This window comes from Lepidochelys olivacea (assembly GCF_965140295.1).
Source record: "Lepidochelys olivacea isolate rLepOli2 genome assembly, chromosome: 12".
Taxonomy (NCBI): Eukaryota; Metazoa; Chordata; order Testudines; family Cheloniidae; genus Lepidochelys; species Lepidochelys olivacea.
Genome location: NC_140422.1, coordinates 38,508,072 through 38,520,293, shown reverse-complemented (window position 1 = coordinate 38,520,293; position 12,222 = coordinate 38,508,072). Strand labels below are relative to the sequence as shown.

Here is a 12,222-nt window from a genome sequence, read left to right as displayed (position 1 = left end):
AGCTACAGCTCACTTCATCAGATCACTTCACCAGATCAACAGCTGGTGTCTTTGGTCTGCTGCTCAGGATCTTCCCTGCTTCACTGCCCCAAAGAAATATGGTCCGACTGGTTACGCTGGACTTTAACCAGCCCTGAGCCCACTGTCCTGTTAGGGGGCTTATTCCTTCACCCACTTACTTCCCTGGTCCTTCTCGCATGAACAGAGAGCAACAATACCCGAAGTGCAAAGGTGCAAACAATTCGATGTTTATTAGGGTGAACTTCCAGCAAGCATGATTCCAGTTTCCTTCCTTAGTATCCTCCTTCCCAGCTCTGACACCACAGAGCCTTACACCTGTGTCCCTGTTCCCATTCCTGCCCTTAGCCAAACATGATTCCAACTTCCTTACTCCCATTCACTGTTCCCATTTCCCCCTTTAGCAAAATGTGATTCCAATTTTCTTACCCCCATTCCCTGTTCCCATTTCCCTCACCCACATGCCCACCCCCCTACTTCCTGATTGACTGCATCTGAGGAAGTGAGCTGTAGCTCACGAAAGCTTATGCTCTAATAAATTGGTTAGTCTCTAAGGTGCCACAAGTACTCCTTTTCTTTTTGCGAATACAGACTAACACGGCTGTTACTCTGAAACCTGCAGACTATATAGTAAAACTTGAGTTCTGCTTCGCTATACCTTAACCAATCATGTTCCTGAAATTTAACTAACCAATCCTAACATATTGTAACATGATTATGTACCCAGTTATATCCCACCACCTTAATTAGTTTACACCCAGCAAAATTAATTATACAGCAGACAGGAACAATCACAGAACCAGACAGAGATTATACAGACAAACAACAGCAAAGTGGGAACTATAATGACAAAACAATACAGAAGTGAGGATTTCACATCCCAGCTATTGATAAGTGACAGACAGGATGCTATCAAACTAAGTTTCCTTTTACATTTTCTAGGCACTTCCCTTTCTCTGGAGGTGATAGGAATACAATCCTGTCCCGATAGTGCCTAACAGCCCAATAGTACCTTATTTCAACGTGACTGGTTTGGAATGTGAGGATGTGACTGTTCGCTTCCTAGCTTATGGCTGCCTCTGCTGCTTAGCCAAAGGCCTTAGCCTAAGAACAGGGCCTCAGACTGTCACAGTAAGAGAAGGCCCTTACACCAGCAGACAGTGATTTTGATTCTTCTTTTATACCTCTAGAACTAGCCAAGTGATAAGAATACACCTAAATTCTTAAAGAACAGGCCTTTGCAGACAGGCCTGAATATCTTTATCCTAACATGTCCCAAGGTGTTTCCTCTTGAAGAGGGGACCACGAGAAACCCACCACTGGGCCTGGGCTGGGAAGAGACGGGCAACAGCCCTGACAGCAAATACCTGATTCCACAGCAAGGCATTACACAACACAGCAACTCCACAACTTGAGGCCCCAGCCTGCTAGTCTCCCCTTCCTCACTGCAATGGAGTGGTCACTGATTGACCTCCAAACACCCCATCATGGCCAGAGATGCCTCCAAAGTACCCTGCTTGTGTTCCTACTCTCCCCACCCCCTTTTAAGAACTCAGTTTAACAACAGTTCACATAGTCCCTTCTTGGGGTCAAGTTTTCCTAATCCTCCAGCTCATACCAGCCCTCTAGGCCCCAAACCCAGTTCAGTACCCCCCTCTTAATTAATCCAAATCAACATAATACAAACTCACACATTCTTCATCTCAGCAGGTCTTTAAATCCTCTTCCTTACTCAGACAGGGGTCTCTTCTCGGCCTCCAGACCTAGACAGCTTCTCCCACTAAAGGGGCACCTCACCCCCCCAGACAATCTGTCTAAACATAGCTGCAGTCTCCTAGCCCCCTGTATTTCCATCACATGATGCCTAGTCACCTTGCCCTTGACCACAGCCCCAAACCCATTACTTGGAAGTGGATAACAAGGCACAGATGGGACTGAACCCAAATCCCTTAAAGGGCCAGCCCAATGCTAGGACAGTGCTTTTCAGACTTTTCCATGTTGTCACCCTTTTTGCCATACCAGGACCCCAACAGAACTCCCTACCCCCAGTCAGGACATCCCCCCCAGTAGCAATATGGGATGGGCAGAGTGGTCATGCAGCCCTGCTCCCATCACTTCCCTGGGCTGAAAGCATAACGAGCCCAGGGAGCAAGGGGCTACTGCAGCTACCTGTGACTGGGGCAGTAATTAGCCAGCCACATCAATGAGACGAGCTCTTGTGCAGCACTGAACGACGGCTGGCCTGGCTGGGCACGCTGATGTCTGAGGCCAGGGCCAGCTCTTCCTTTTGAAGGACCCCACAGGGGGTGAATTACCAGGGAACCTGAAGCACTGAGGCCTAGATCCCCAAGGCTATTTAGGTGTTTAGCTCCCACTGAAACAAAGGGAAGTTAGGAGCCTAAATACCGTTGTGGATTCGGGCCCCAGTCCTGAGGCGAGCGGGTTTCCAGTCCCTGGGCCACGACTGAAATAGCTACGCCACACGGCAGCACCGCTGGCATGGCAACGCTGCTCAGGTGCCAGCAGAGGCCTGGCCAATGCTGTGTGCGGAGCCTTCTGGGAGCAATGGAAGCTGCTTTTCGGTCACCTCTGGCCAGCCCCTGCTTTTCCTCTGCCATACAACAGCTCTCCTGGGGCCTGGTTTTCGGGCGCTCAGCGGCAGGCCTGGTTTGTTTGCACAGTTCCCCCCCGCGTGCGACGCATGCAGCCTGGGGAGCTGCCCACGTCGATACAGCTCCTTATTCACTTGCCCCCTGTCGTTCCTGGGTCTGGGTTTGCAAACTAAGGGTATGTTTTGCACAGGCATTTGCACTCTGAGAATCAGGCTGTCCTATTGCACCGTCACCTGGCGAGGTGAGGGGGCACCAGAGGTTGGATACTAGCACCTCTCACTACCACGGTGCCCTGTGGTGAAAGGATTCCTTTGAGCCTTCAGGCTCCCGGCCGCAGCTCCCTTTCTCCCGGCCTGCCTGGCAACTCAGTCTGAACCCTTTCTCCCTGTGCCTGCGCCTCAAACCCTTCCCCTCCACAGGAGCTCCTTCCCTTCTCTCCTCACACAAGCCTTCCCCACTCCCTGCCAGCCCCCGCTGCAGCAACTGAAACCTCTGGGAGCTGCTTTTCAAAGAGGTGGATGGGCCAAAAGCACTAACCGCTAGGCCCCTTGACCACTCTTTGCCTCGCCTGGAAATAACAAAGCCATCTATTATTTTCCTCTCTTCAGAGGTTGATTTAACCCAAGGTGCAGTTGCCCATAATAGTTGCTGATTGCTTAAGCATCTCCTCACCTTCTTACTGCTGACAGCTGAGACAGAAGGAGGGAGCTTCTCTCTCCCCATGGCAGCCTCCCAGCTCTACTGCAGAGCTTTCCTCCTCTACGGAAATAGCCCCAGGCACAAAGCAGCTGCAATGTGCTGCACAATCAGGAGCATTAGCGAAAATCCCCTTTAATACTCACGTGTCCACAGCCCCCAAGACCTCAAGCTGTTCGGCTGAGGGCACCATGGGCAGGGAATGACATTAGCTGCCAGGCCCGCGATTCGCACCGGGGCCCACTCGGTACAAGAGGCTGCGGTGGAGGGTTGTTGGCAATGATGTGGCGATGGGTGCTCAAGGGGAATCAGGCGCTGCCCTGCTGATAGTCCTTAGCCCTCACAGTGGTCAGGTGGACGCTAGCCCTCTTTCAGCAACGGGGGAAATGAGACAGAGAGTGGATCGCCCGGCTCCTCAAAGATACTTCAGCTCCTAACGTCCTCTGATTTCAAGGAGCCTAAACACCTCTGAGGATCGGGGCCAATGGCTAGGCAATGGCAAAGCAGGGCCTGTGACTTTGGAGCTGCCGGCTCCCAGGCATCACCAACAGCCAGATGGTGGAGTCCTCAGACAGCTTCCAACTAAGGGCAGCTGCTTGCTCCGGGTCCGAGCCACCTCTCCCAGGTCTGGTTTGCTGCCCCGGCCGACCCACCACGACACGAACCCGCCGCCGGAGCCTTTTGCCCTGGCCGTGGCTGCCCGGAGGGTCCCTTCCAGCTGGCCCTGTCTGTCCCAAGCCCAGTGGAACCCAGAATCGCTGCTGCACTCTGCACAGCAGAAGCACATGCTGGTTGCTCGCGCCTGCCCTGCGTGGAGGGGAAACTCCAGCATCACTTGTTGCAGCCAAGCTGCCCGAGGACAGTCCGTGCAGATGTGAGCGAGAGGAGGGGGCGACTGGCAAGCTCCAAGACCCAGCCTGCCTGAAGGATCAGGTCGTTAGCTCAAAGGGCTTTGGGGCAGGGACTGTGTCATATTTGTCTATAAAGCCCCATGCATGCTTACCACACTGTATTAAATTCCCAGACAAGCCCTATGTTAAGATGGAGTTATGGGTGCGTGTACACCTCAGCAATTTATATGACAGGGATGGTGCAATTCTCCCCAAACTAAGCCTTATAAACCCAGGAAATTCAGACACGGTTCAATTTAAAAGTGATCTGAACCTGTTAAGGTCTGAGGCACACACAAACCACCTCAACTCCGCCTGTCACAGACTTCCCATAGAGTTAAAACTCACTGCAATATTGTTCATTGGCTAGATCTGAATAAGATTTTTTATGGGATTAATAATTGTTTCGCCCCCGTTATTGTTTAGACCCGACGGTTCCTCTTTCACCAGAAACCTGGACGGCCCTGCAGGGACACCATGAGGAGAAAATGAAAAATACTTGAAGACTTAGTTTAATCTAATGTGGTTTCCTACATACCCACGAGCCTCAATCCTAATCATGCGCTTTGGTCTAATGTCATTATTGATCAGCCCCCGCTGAGGAAGAAATGCTCAGTTATGAAGAATAATAGGAAACAATGACCAGTAGTCTCTCTTCTCGCCTAGCCCCCTGCACTAGATCTCAGTGAGCTTTAACTACGGGGCACGTCTGAAGCATCTGTGTCCTTCTGCTACTGAGATGATAAGGGGCAAAGTAAAAGATCTGATGCTCTCTGGCCCTGCTGGTGGAGAGTCACACGGGGCCGCAGGGGGCAGCCAGAGCTGGTGCTAGGCATAAACAGACTAAGCTATTCTGAGGGCCCTGAGCAGCTCAAGGGGCCCCCTATTAATTATTAGTATGTGTTGTATGTGGGTGGGCCCCCCAAAATGTTCCTGCTTACTTAGGACCCCCAATAGGCTAGAGCCAGCGCTAGGTGCAGCCCACCAAGGCCCCTCCCAGGGCGACAGAACAGGGCGCTCAGCCTGGGGACTGAGGTGCCCGGGAACGGTCAGGTGCAGGGCGGCACGCTGACAAGGCGCAGAAACAATGGCACAAGCTGCCCACCCCACTCAGTGCCTGTGGGGTGCAGGTGGTGGGCAGAGGGATTCCTCGCCCAGAGGGAATTCCATCATTGGCACCCCTCCTGGAAATGCCCGGGGCTCCCAGGAGCCTGCAAGGCAGAGGCTGCAGGTCCGCCCCCCTGCCTGTCTGCGTGGGGATTGGCTAACGAGGCAGGGGGTGAGGGAGGAGTTTGGTTGTGGTCAGGATATAAGCTGAGCCAGAGGCAGTAAAGCTGTAGAGGTTTTCTGGCTGGGTAGCAAGTGTCTGTTCCAGGTAAGGTGCCTGTTTTGGCTGTGGGTTTGTGCTTCTTGCTAGATGGATGATGTGGGGGGAGAAAGGGCAGAGGCTGAAGGTGTGGGGCTCTGCCCACCCCAGAGTGGGGCAAAGGGTGCTTTGCCCCTTTGCAGGGCAATTACTGATGTCTGCTCCTATAGCACTAATGAGTAGCTTGCTATCTCTAATCTCTCTGGGGGAGAGCTGAGGCCCCTGGCAGCCTCTCCCTAGCCCTGTGTCTGAGGGAGGCCCAGCTGTAAGGGGCAGCAGGATGGATGACCTGAAGATGGGGGTAGGGCAGCAATTTGAGGGTGAATCCAGGAAGCTGGAGGTGGCTGCTTGAGGGGTGCTGGCTGCTCTGCCTCCAGCTCCTCCACAGCACTAAACTGCTGAAAAGCCCCAGTCCTGAATAATTTTCCTGGTCCATGTTGGGGAGGGCTGTGGTGGTCTCTGGTAAGACATGGGGGGAGGGTCCCCACCAGACACCCTGCCTTAAGTGTGGCCCATATGGGGAGGATTCCTCTTCTACTCCCACTTAGCTGCATGTTCCTGGATATCTCCCCCCCCACCCAAGGTGGGGGAGGAGGGTTCCTTGGTGGTGGCCCTGCTTGCTTGAGGGCTGGGGTGTTTGGGGGTGGGGGGACTCAGGAGGGGTGAGCAGATTCTTTATGGCCAGGAGTACAGGGGTCTATACTAAAAGAGCATGGCCTTGGGTGGGGGTGGCACTTCCTGGGGGTCCCTCCTGCTCCCTGGAAGAGATGGCAGCCTTTGGTGTCTGGGGAGGGGGTGGCCTGGGGCAAAGGGCAGCCCCAGCTGAGTACAGGTGGGGGGGACAATGTGAGTGCTAGGCCCAGGGCAGCCCTGCAGCAGGTGCTGGGGGGCTAGTGCGGTCAACATGCTGCTGGGGGAGGTAGGGTGTTAATGAAAGCAGTTCCCCTGCAAGAGGGAAGCAGTGTGAGCTGGGAGTGACCGGGGACCTTGGCTCCCTGTGCTGCTGAGTGGCTTTCCCACGTGCTGCCTTGTGCAACAGCTGAGCTGGCAGGCAGCCTGTGTCCTAAGAGCAGCCTGTCCCCAGCCCTTCCCTGGCCAAAGGGCGTGGCTCAGCATTTCCTGCACTGGGGCCCTTATGGGTCAGGGTGTGGTGAGGACCATAGGCAGAGCCCTCTCTGGAGGAGGCTGCCTGGCTATGGGACAGCCGAAGCACAAGGTTCTGGGGTGCAGAGGGGTAGCTGAGGCTGACCTTGAGAAGGGGGGGGTCTGTGCTGGGGGGGAGTGAGGCTATCTGGAGGGGGTGATGCTGATTTGGGGGGCAGGTCAGTGAAGGATTAAAGGTCCCGTCACATTGGGTGTCTCTAGCCTAGATGTGGTAGCTGGTGGGTGTGATGATGCCCAGAGTGGTGCCCAAGAGGCTGAGTGGGTTCCTGGCAGTGCGTGGGGGCTGTGCTGGAAGGGGCAGAGCGGGTGGTGGGAGCCACAGCCTTGGTACTGAGCAACTCCCCTTTCTACAGACCAGACTGCTGATCACCAAGATGGACTATGCCAAGAAGTCGCTAGGCCTGCTGTCCCCAAGTTCCCTCTCCAGGTAAGTGTCAGTGGGCTGAGACCCTCCCCCAGGGTGAGCCCTGGGTGGGACAGCTGGCTGAAAGCCTGGGGACTCACTGTAGGGCTGGAGTGCAGAGGGAAGGGGCAGGTCCCATGGCTGATTACAGGCTGAGCTTACTGGCCCTGTGCTGTCACTCCATGATCCCTGTGTCACTGTGGGGGATGTGGCTAGTCTAGCCACAGGGGTAGAGAGTCCTCAACTGGCTCCTCTTCCTCTGCTTTGAGTGGGTGGCTGATCTCTCTTGTGGGGTGTGGTGGTCCCTGCTTAGCTGGGGAGGGCTGGTGGGGCAGATCCCTTCCTGATCCCTCCCTCTGTCCCAGGTGTGTTTCTGTCAGTGCCTCCATGACCCAGCAGCTACTGTCCAGTCCTGTCCCCAGGGCCCGGCCCTATCGCATCTGCAACTGGGACCGTAGCATCCGCAAGGGCCTTGTGGCGGAGAGCCTGAGGGACCTGCTTGACAAGGTGAGCATGGGCGGGGAGCTGGTCCTGGGGGTGTCCTGTCGTGCCTGTCTCTCTGGCCTCTCCTCACCGGTGGCCTCGCCTTCCAGATCCGTGCCACGCTGCTGATGGTGGGCACCATCTCACTGGTCCTGGATGAGGATGGCACCAGTGTGGAGACAGAAGAGTTCTTCCAGACGCTGGAGGAGGGCACAGTGTTCATGGTACTAGGCAGTGGGCAGACATGGCGTGCAGCCAAGGTGAGCAATGGGACCCTGGCATGACCTCCCCCCGCTGATCCAGGGAGTCAGGGTCTTGAGGTCACTCCCCCAATGCTGGACCAGGCTCCTTGGGATGGAGCCAGGCCTGGGCTATCACAGTCCACTGACCTGCAGTGCCTTGTACTAGGAAGGGGGGCTGGATCCTGTCTGCCAGGCATTAGGGACCCTCCCACATCCCTGTACCAGGGACCTGATCTTCTGGGGTGCCCAGAGATAGTCTAGTCTGCCCAGCCTACCACTGTGCATCCCACACGATAAGCCAGGAGTATGGGTGCTAAGAAGGGCCCCAGTGAGGTGCCATTCCATCAGTGCGTGGATCAGGGCTTAGTTCCATCTCATGGGCACCTTTCCCAGGGTGCTCTGCCCTTCCCCTCATTGAGACAAGTGTGGGCAGTCTGGGGAAGATAGGCCCTCTATGGGAAGGGTCCAGGTACAGCCTTCCTGCCCTGCCAGATGGGTCCTGGGCAGCCAACTGCTCCCTGCTTCTCCCTACAGCTCCATGTTGGCCTGGCCCCTGCATGGGGTGCACTGGCCGATGGCCTCCTGACTCACTGCTAGCCCTGCAAAGGTCCATGAGGCCAGAGCTGGGACTGTCCAACAGGGAGTTCCAGTGGTGCTCATATAGGGGAGGTGGTGGCTGCTGCTTCCTGACACTGGGCTGGTCTCTTGCAGGTGGCAGGGTACCAGCTGTCTCTCTCCCGCAAGCCCCGCCGGAGGATTGATGTGGCCTGTGTGACTTTTGACCTGTACAAGACCAACCCCCAGGACTTGGGCTGCTTGAATGTCAAGGCCACACTCTATGGCACATACAGCATGTCCTATGACCTGCGGTGCTATGGGGCAAAGAGGCTCATGAAGTGAGTGCTGGGCAGATGTAGCAGGGAGGGAGAGATCCCTGCGACCTAAGCTGGGGTGCTGGGAAAGTCAGAGCCACACTACCAACCAGAGTCTAAGGGCTGGGCTGCCCAGATCTGAGCCCCCTCTACCAGCCTGGCATGTCCAGATGACCCCCCCCCACCACCACACACCATTCTGGGAGCTACTGGGTCTTGGGGGCAGGTGCTACACAAAGGGATTAAACCCATGATTCCATCTCAGCTGCCTCATGCTGGAGGGTGGAGCAGGGTGTTCTCCAGGCAGGTGCTGGCCTCTTGTACAGCTCACTACCTCTAGCCTGCCACTCGGCTCATCTTCTGACCCTAACAGTGCTCTCCTCCTGCCCCAGGGAAGCCCTGCGCTGGACCCTCTTCACCATGCAGGCCACAGGCCATGTGCTGCTCGGCACCTCTTGCTACATGCACCAGCTGCTGGATGCTACAGAGGAGCAGAAAGAAGAGGCTTCATCTCTGCGGAGCCTCCAGCCCCTTCACTGCAGGAAAATGCTTCAGTGAGGTCTCTGCCCTTGCGAGCGCCTGGACTCTACTGTGATCACCACATCCCTCTCCCATTGCCGCATCCGCCTGGGAGCGTGAGGTGGAGAGTGGGAGGTCAGCACTGCACCAGCTAGGAGGGCCCCAGCTCCCCAGGGCAGGCTCCCTTGGGCTCTGTGCTGGAAGCCCAGGACCTCTCTTTGCCTTCTGCCTGAATCTGCTCTGCTTCAGCTCAAGCCAGCCTGCAGCTGCTGACTTACCTGGAGTAGTTTCCTTCCACACCCTGAGCTGGCCTCGCTCTCACCTGGCTTGTTGCTGCCTCATGGCACTCACTCAGCCTTGGCACTGTCTGCTACTCCCTGTAAATATATTTATTCACATTAAAGATAGTCTATTAAAGCCTCCAGACTCCTGCTTGTTCATACACCCCTATCTCTGTGGTGTCTGCAGCCTCCTGTCCCATCACCATCCCACCACTATGCAGGGGTTGTGATCTCTGATCTCCCCTCAGCCAGACCTAAAATGCCCTCCTGAGCTTAGGGAAGCTCTGAAGTGAGCAGGCAGGGGGAGACCTGGGGCTTGTTAAGCCATTCCCCTTGCTTCCTCATCAAAGCAGATTAAGCTCTGAGGTGACAAGGGCTGCCTCTCGCCTGCACAGTAGATCCTGGCTTCAGCAACACAGGGCAGGGACGGGGCACTTCACTGCTAACCTGACCAGCAGTGCATGAATCCAGGAGCTGCAGTCACTGCCCCTGGAGTCTGCAACCTGAGCCAGGTCTGTATGCAAGGCAGCAGGAGAGGGACCAGCCCAGGTGAATCCCTCCCCTCTCCTGGAAGGTGAGTGCAGAGAGGGAAGGTGTGAGGGGCAGAAGCTGCATGGGGCATAGGCTGGTGCCCAGATGTCTCTGGGGAACTCTAATAGTGTTCAGCAGCCTTATCCTAGCCCTATGCCCTTGCACTACAAGGCTTCCTAGCACTAGGTGCTACAGACCCTCCCCACTCTGAGGCGGTAGCTACACTGTATCTAATTTGGGTTAGCAATGGCAGAAGCTGTATTTTAATTTCTCTTTTGGTAGCCTGCAGTGCCCCAGTGGGGTGGGTTACCTGAACAAATGATTCCCATGTTATCTCTAGAGGCATGAAGATGCCTTAGTGGAACCTTCTGCAGGGTGTTGCTATGGGGCTGGATTATGGCATGGGCTGAAGCCTCCATGAGGAAGAACGTGGAGGTGATCAACAGAGCTCTGCCTCTAGCAGGACCCATAACCCTATCCTGTGCTACCATAGGGGAGGGGAGCTCTTAGGGGGAGTGGAACTAGATTAAAGAGCATCTTAAAACACTTCCTTCTGCTGCCTGGAATAGCAGTGCAGCATCAAGGGGGGCTGGCAGCTTTAGCTGTGACTAGCCAGAGCTTCAAAGAAATCCAAACAGGTTACCCTAACTCTGGGTCTGGGGACAACTGCAGCACCCATCCATAACTATTATACTCCCATGTATCATAGCTTATGGGCTGGGAGAGCCCTGAAATTCCACAATGAACAAACACAAGGAGAAGGTTACCAGGTGTCACTCCTAATTCCTTGAAGATAGGAAGACCCTCTCTCCCTCCAACTTCAACTCCAAAACAATTTATGGCTGGAGTTGCGGGTGCCTCATCCTGCCTTGGAAAGGCACAGGAGCATAGAGGCCTCATTGACAGACATGCAGCTCTGTTTTGCCAATTTAGCGTGGAAAAGGCGTACTTGTGACACTGTAGAGACTAACATTTATTTGAGCATAAGCTTTAGTGAGCTATAGCTCACTTCATTAGATGTACACAGTGGAAAATAGACTGAAGACACCTGCCTCTTTCCCTCATTGTAAATGCAAAGGCTCATCTTCCCCCACCTAATCATTGAGTAGATTTGACGCATAGGGGAGGGAGCAGCTTTAAAAAAATCTATTTTGATAAACTGTCACCTAGGACAAAATAGCAAAGGATTGTCAGAGAATGGCCCTCACCCATTGTTCTAGGGAAGCCATATCTCTCCTCAGCTTGCCCCTCTCCACAGAGGACACTGAGCAGCAGGGTGCCATGGACAAGGAGGAGACATACCCTTTCCAAAATGCTTCCCCCAGTGAGGCAGTTGCAGTCTTATTGCCAAGGGGCTGGGGCAGCTATTTTGAAAGAAGGTAACGTTCAATGCACTATTCTAGCACAAAGAAAAGGAGGACTTGTGGCACCTTAGACTAACAATTTTATTTGAGCATAAGCTTTTGTGAGCTACAGCTCACTTCAGATGCATTCAGTGGAAAATACAATGGGGAGATTTATATACACAGAACATGAAACAATGGGTGTTACCGTACACACTGTAATGAGAGTGATCTGGTAAGATGAGCTATTGCCAGCAGGAGAGTGGGGGGGGGAAACCTTTTGTAGTGATAATCAAGGTGGGCCATTTCCAGCAGTTGACAAGAATGTCTGAGGAGTGGAGGGGGAATAAACTCTTCCTCAGTGCTTGCAGCAGGGGGAAAGGTTAGTGGAAGAAGAAGAAACAGCAGGAGGGAGAGAACTGATCACTAATTCAAACTGCAGATGGAGTTTACACAAGATTTCAGTGAGTTTTAACCTCAGGTGAAGCTTGGTGCGGACAGCACTGGGGCACAATATCTTGCAGCATCTTAAATCTCTTTAAAAGGTTCTTTAACTTTATTAATAGATTTACCTGCAAAACCTCATTCTGGACTGGGTATGCTAAGGGAAGATACACGGTATGGCTCATACAACAGCCTGAATCCCTGCATTACCTGGGAGACTTAACTCCTAGTTAACGATGGTAAGTCAGGAAAGGAACCCTACCAAAAGGCCAGCCTTGTATCCTACACTCATCCCCTTCAGCCTGGGACAGAGCTGACCCCTCACAAGCGAGCTAACACCTCAGACAACTTGTAGCAG

The 12,222-nt window shown here is 54.2% G+C and overlaps 1 protein-coding gene across 2 annotated transcripts; it reads left to right on the top strand.

The window, feature by feature from the left end:
• The first annotated feature begins 5,535 nt into the window (after positions 1-5,535).
• On the top strand, positions 5,536-9,639 carry CIDEC (cell death inducing DFFA like effector c). 2 transcript variants are annotated; one of them, XM_084644558.1, is made up of 6 exons: positions 5,536-5,591; positions 7,100-7,173; positions 7,515-7,656; positions 7,743-7,892; positions 8,586-8,770; positions 9,139-9,639. In XM_084644558.1, exons 2-6 carry the CDS (start codon positions 7,121-7,123, stop codon positions 9,302-9,304), a joined length of 696 nt encoding a protein of 231 aa, XP_084500684.1. In that variant the 5' UTR covers positions 5,536-5,591; positions 7,100-7,120; the 3' UTR covers positions 9,305-9,639. The 2 variants fall into 2 exon arrangements, with proteins under 2 accessions (XP_084500684.1, XP_084500683.1); XM_084644557.1 differs by lacking the exon at positions 5,536-5,591 and adding an exon at positions 6,736-6,798.
• Positions 9,640-12,222: the final 2,583 nt, after the last annotated feature.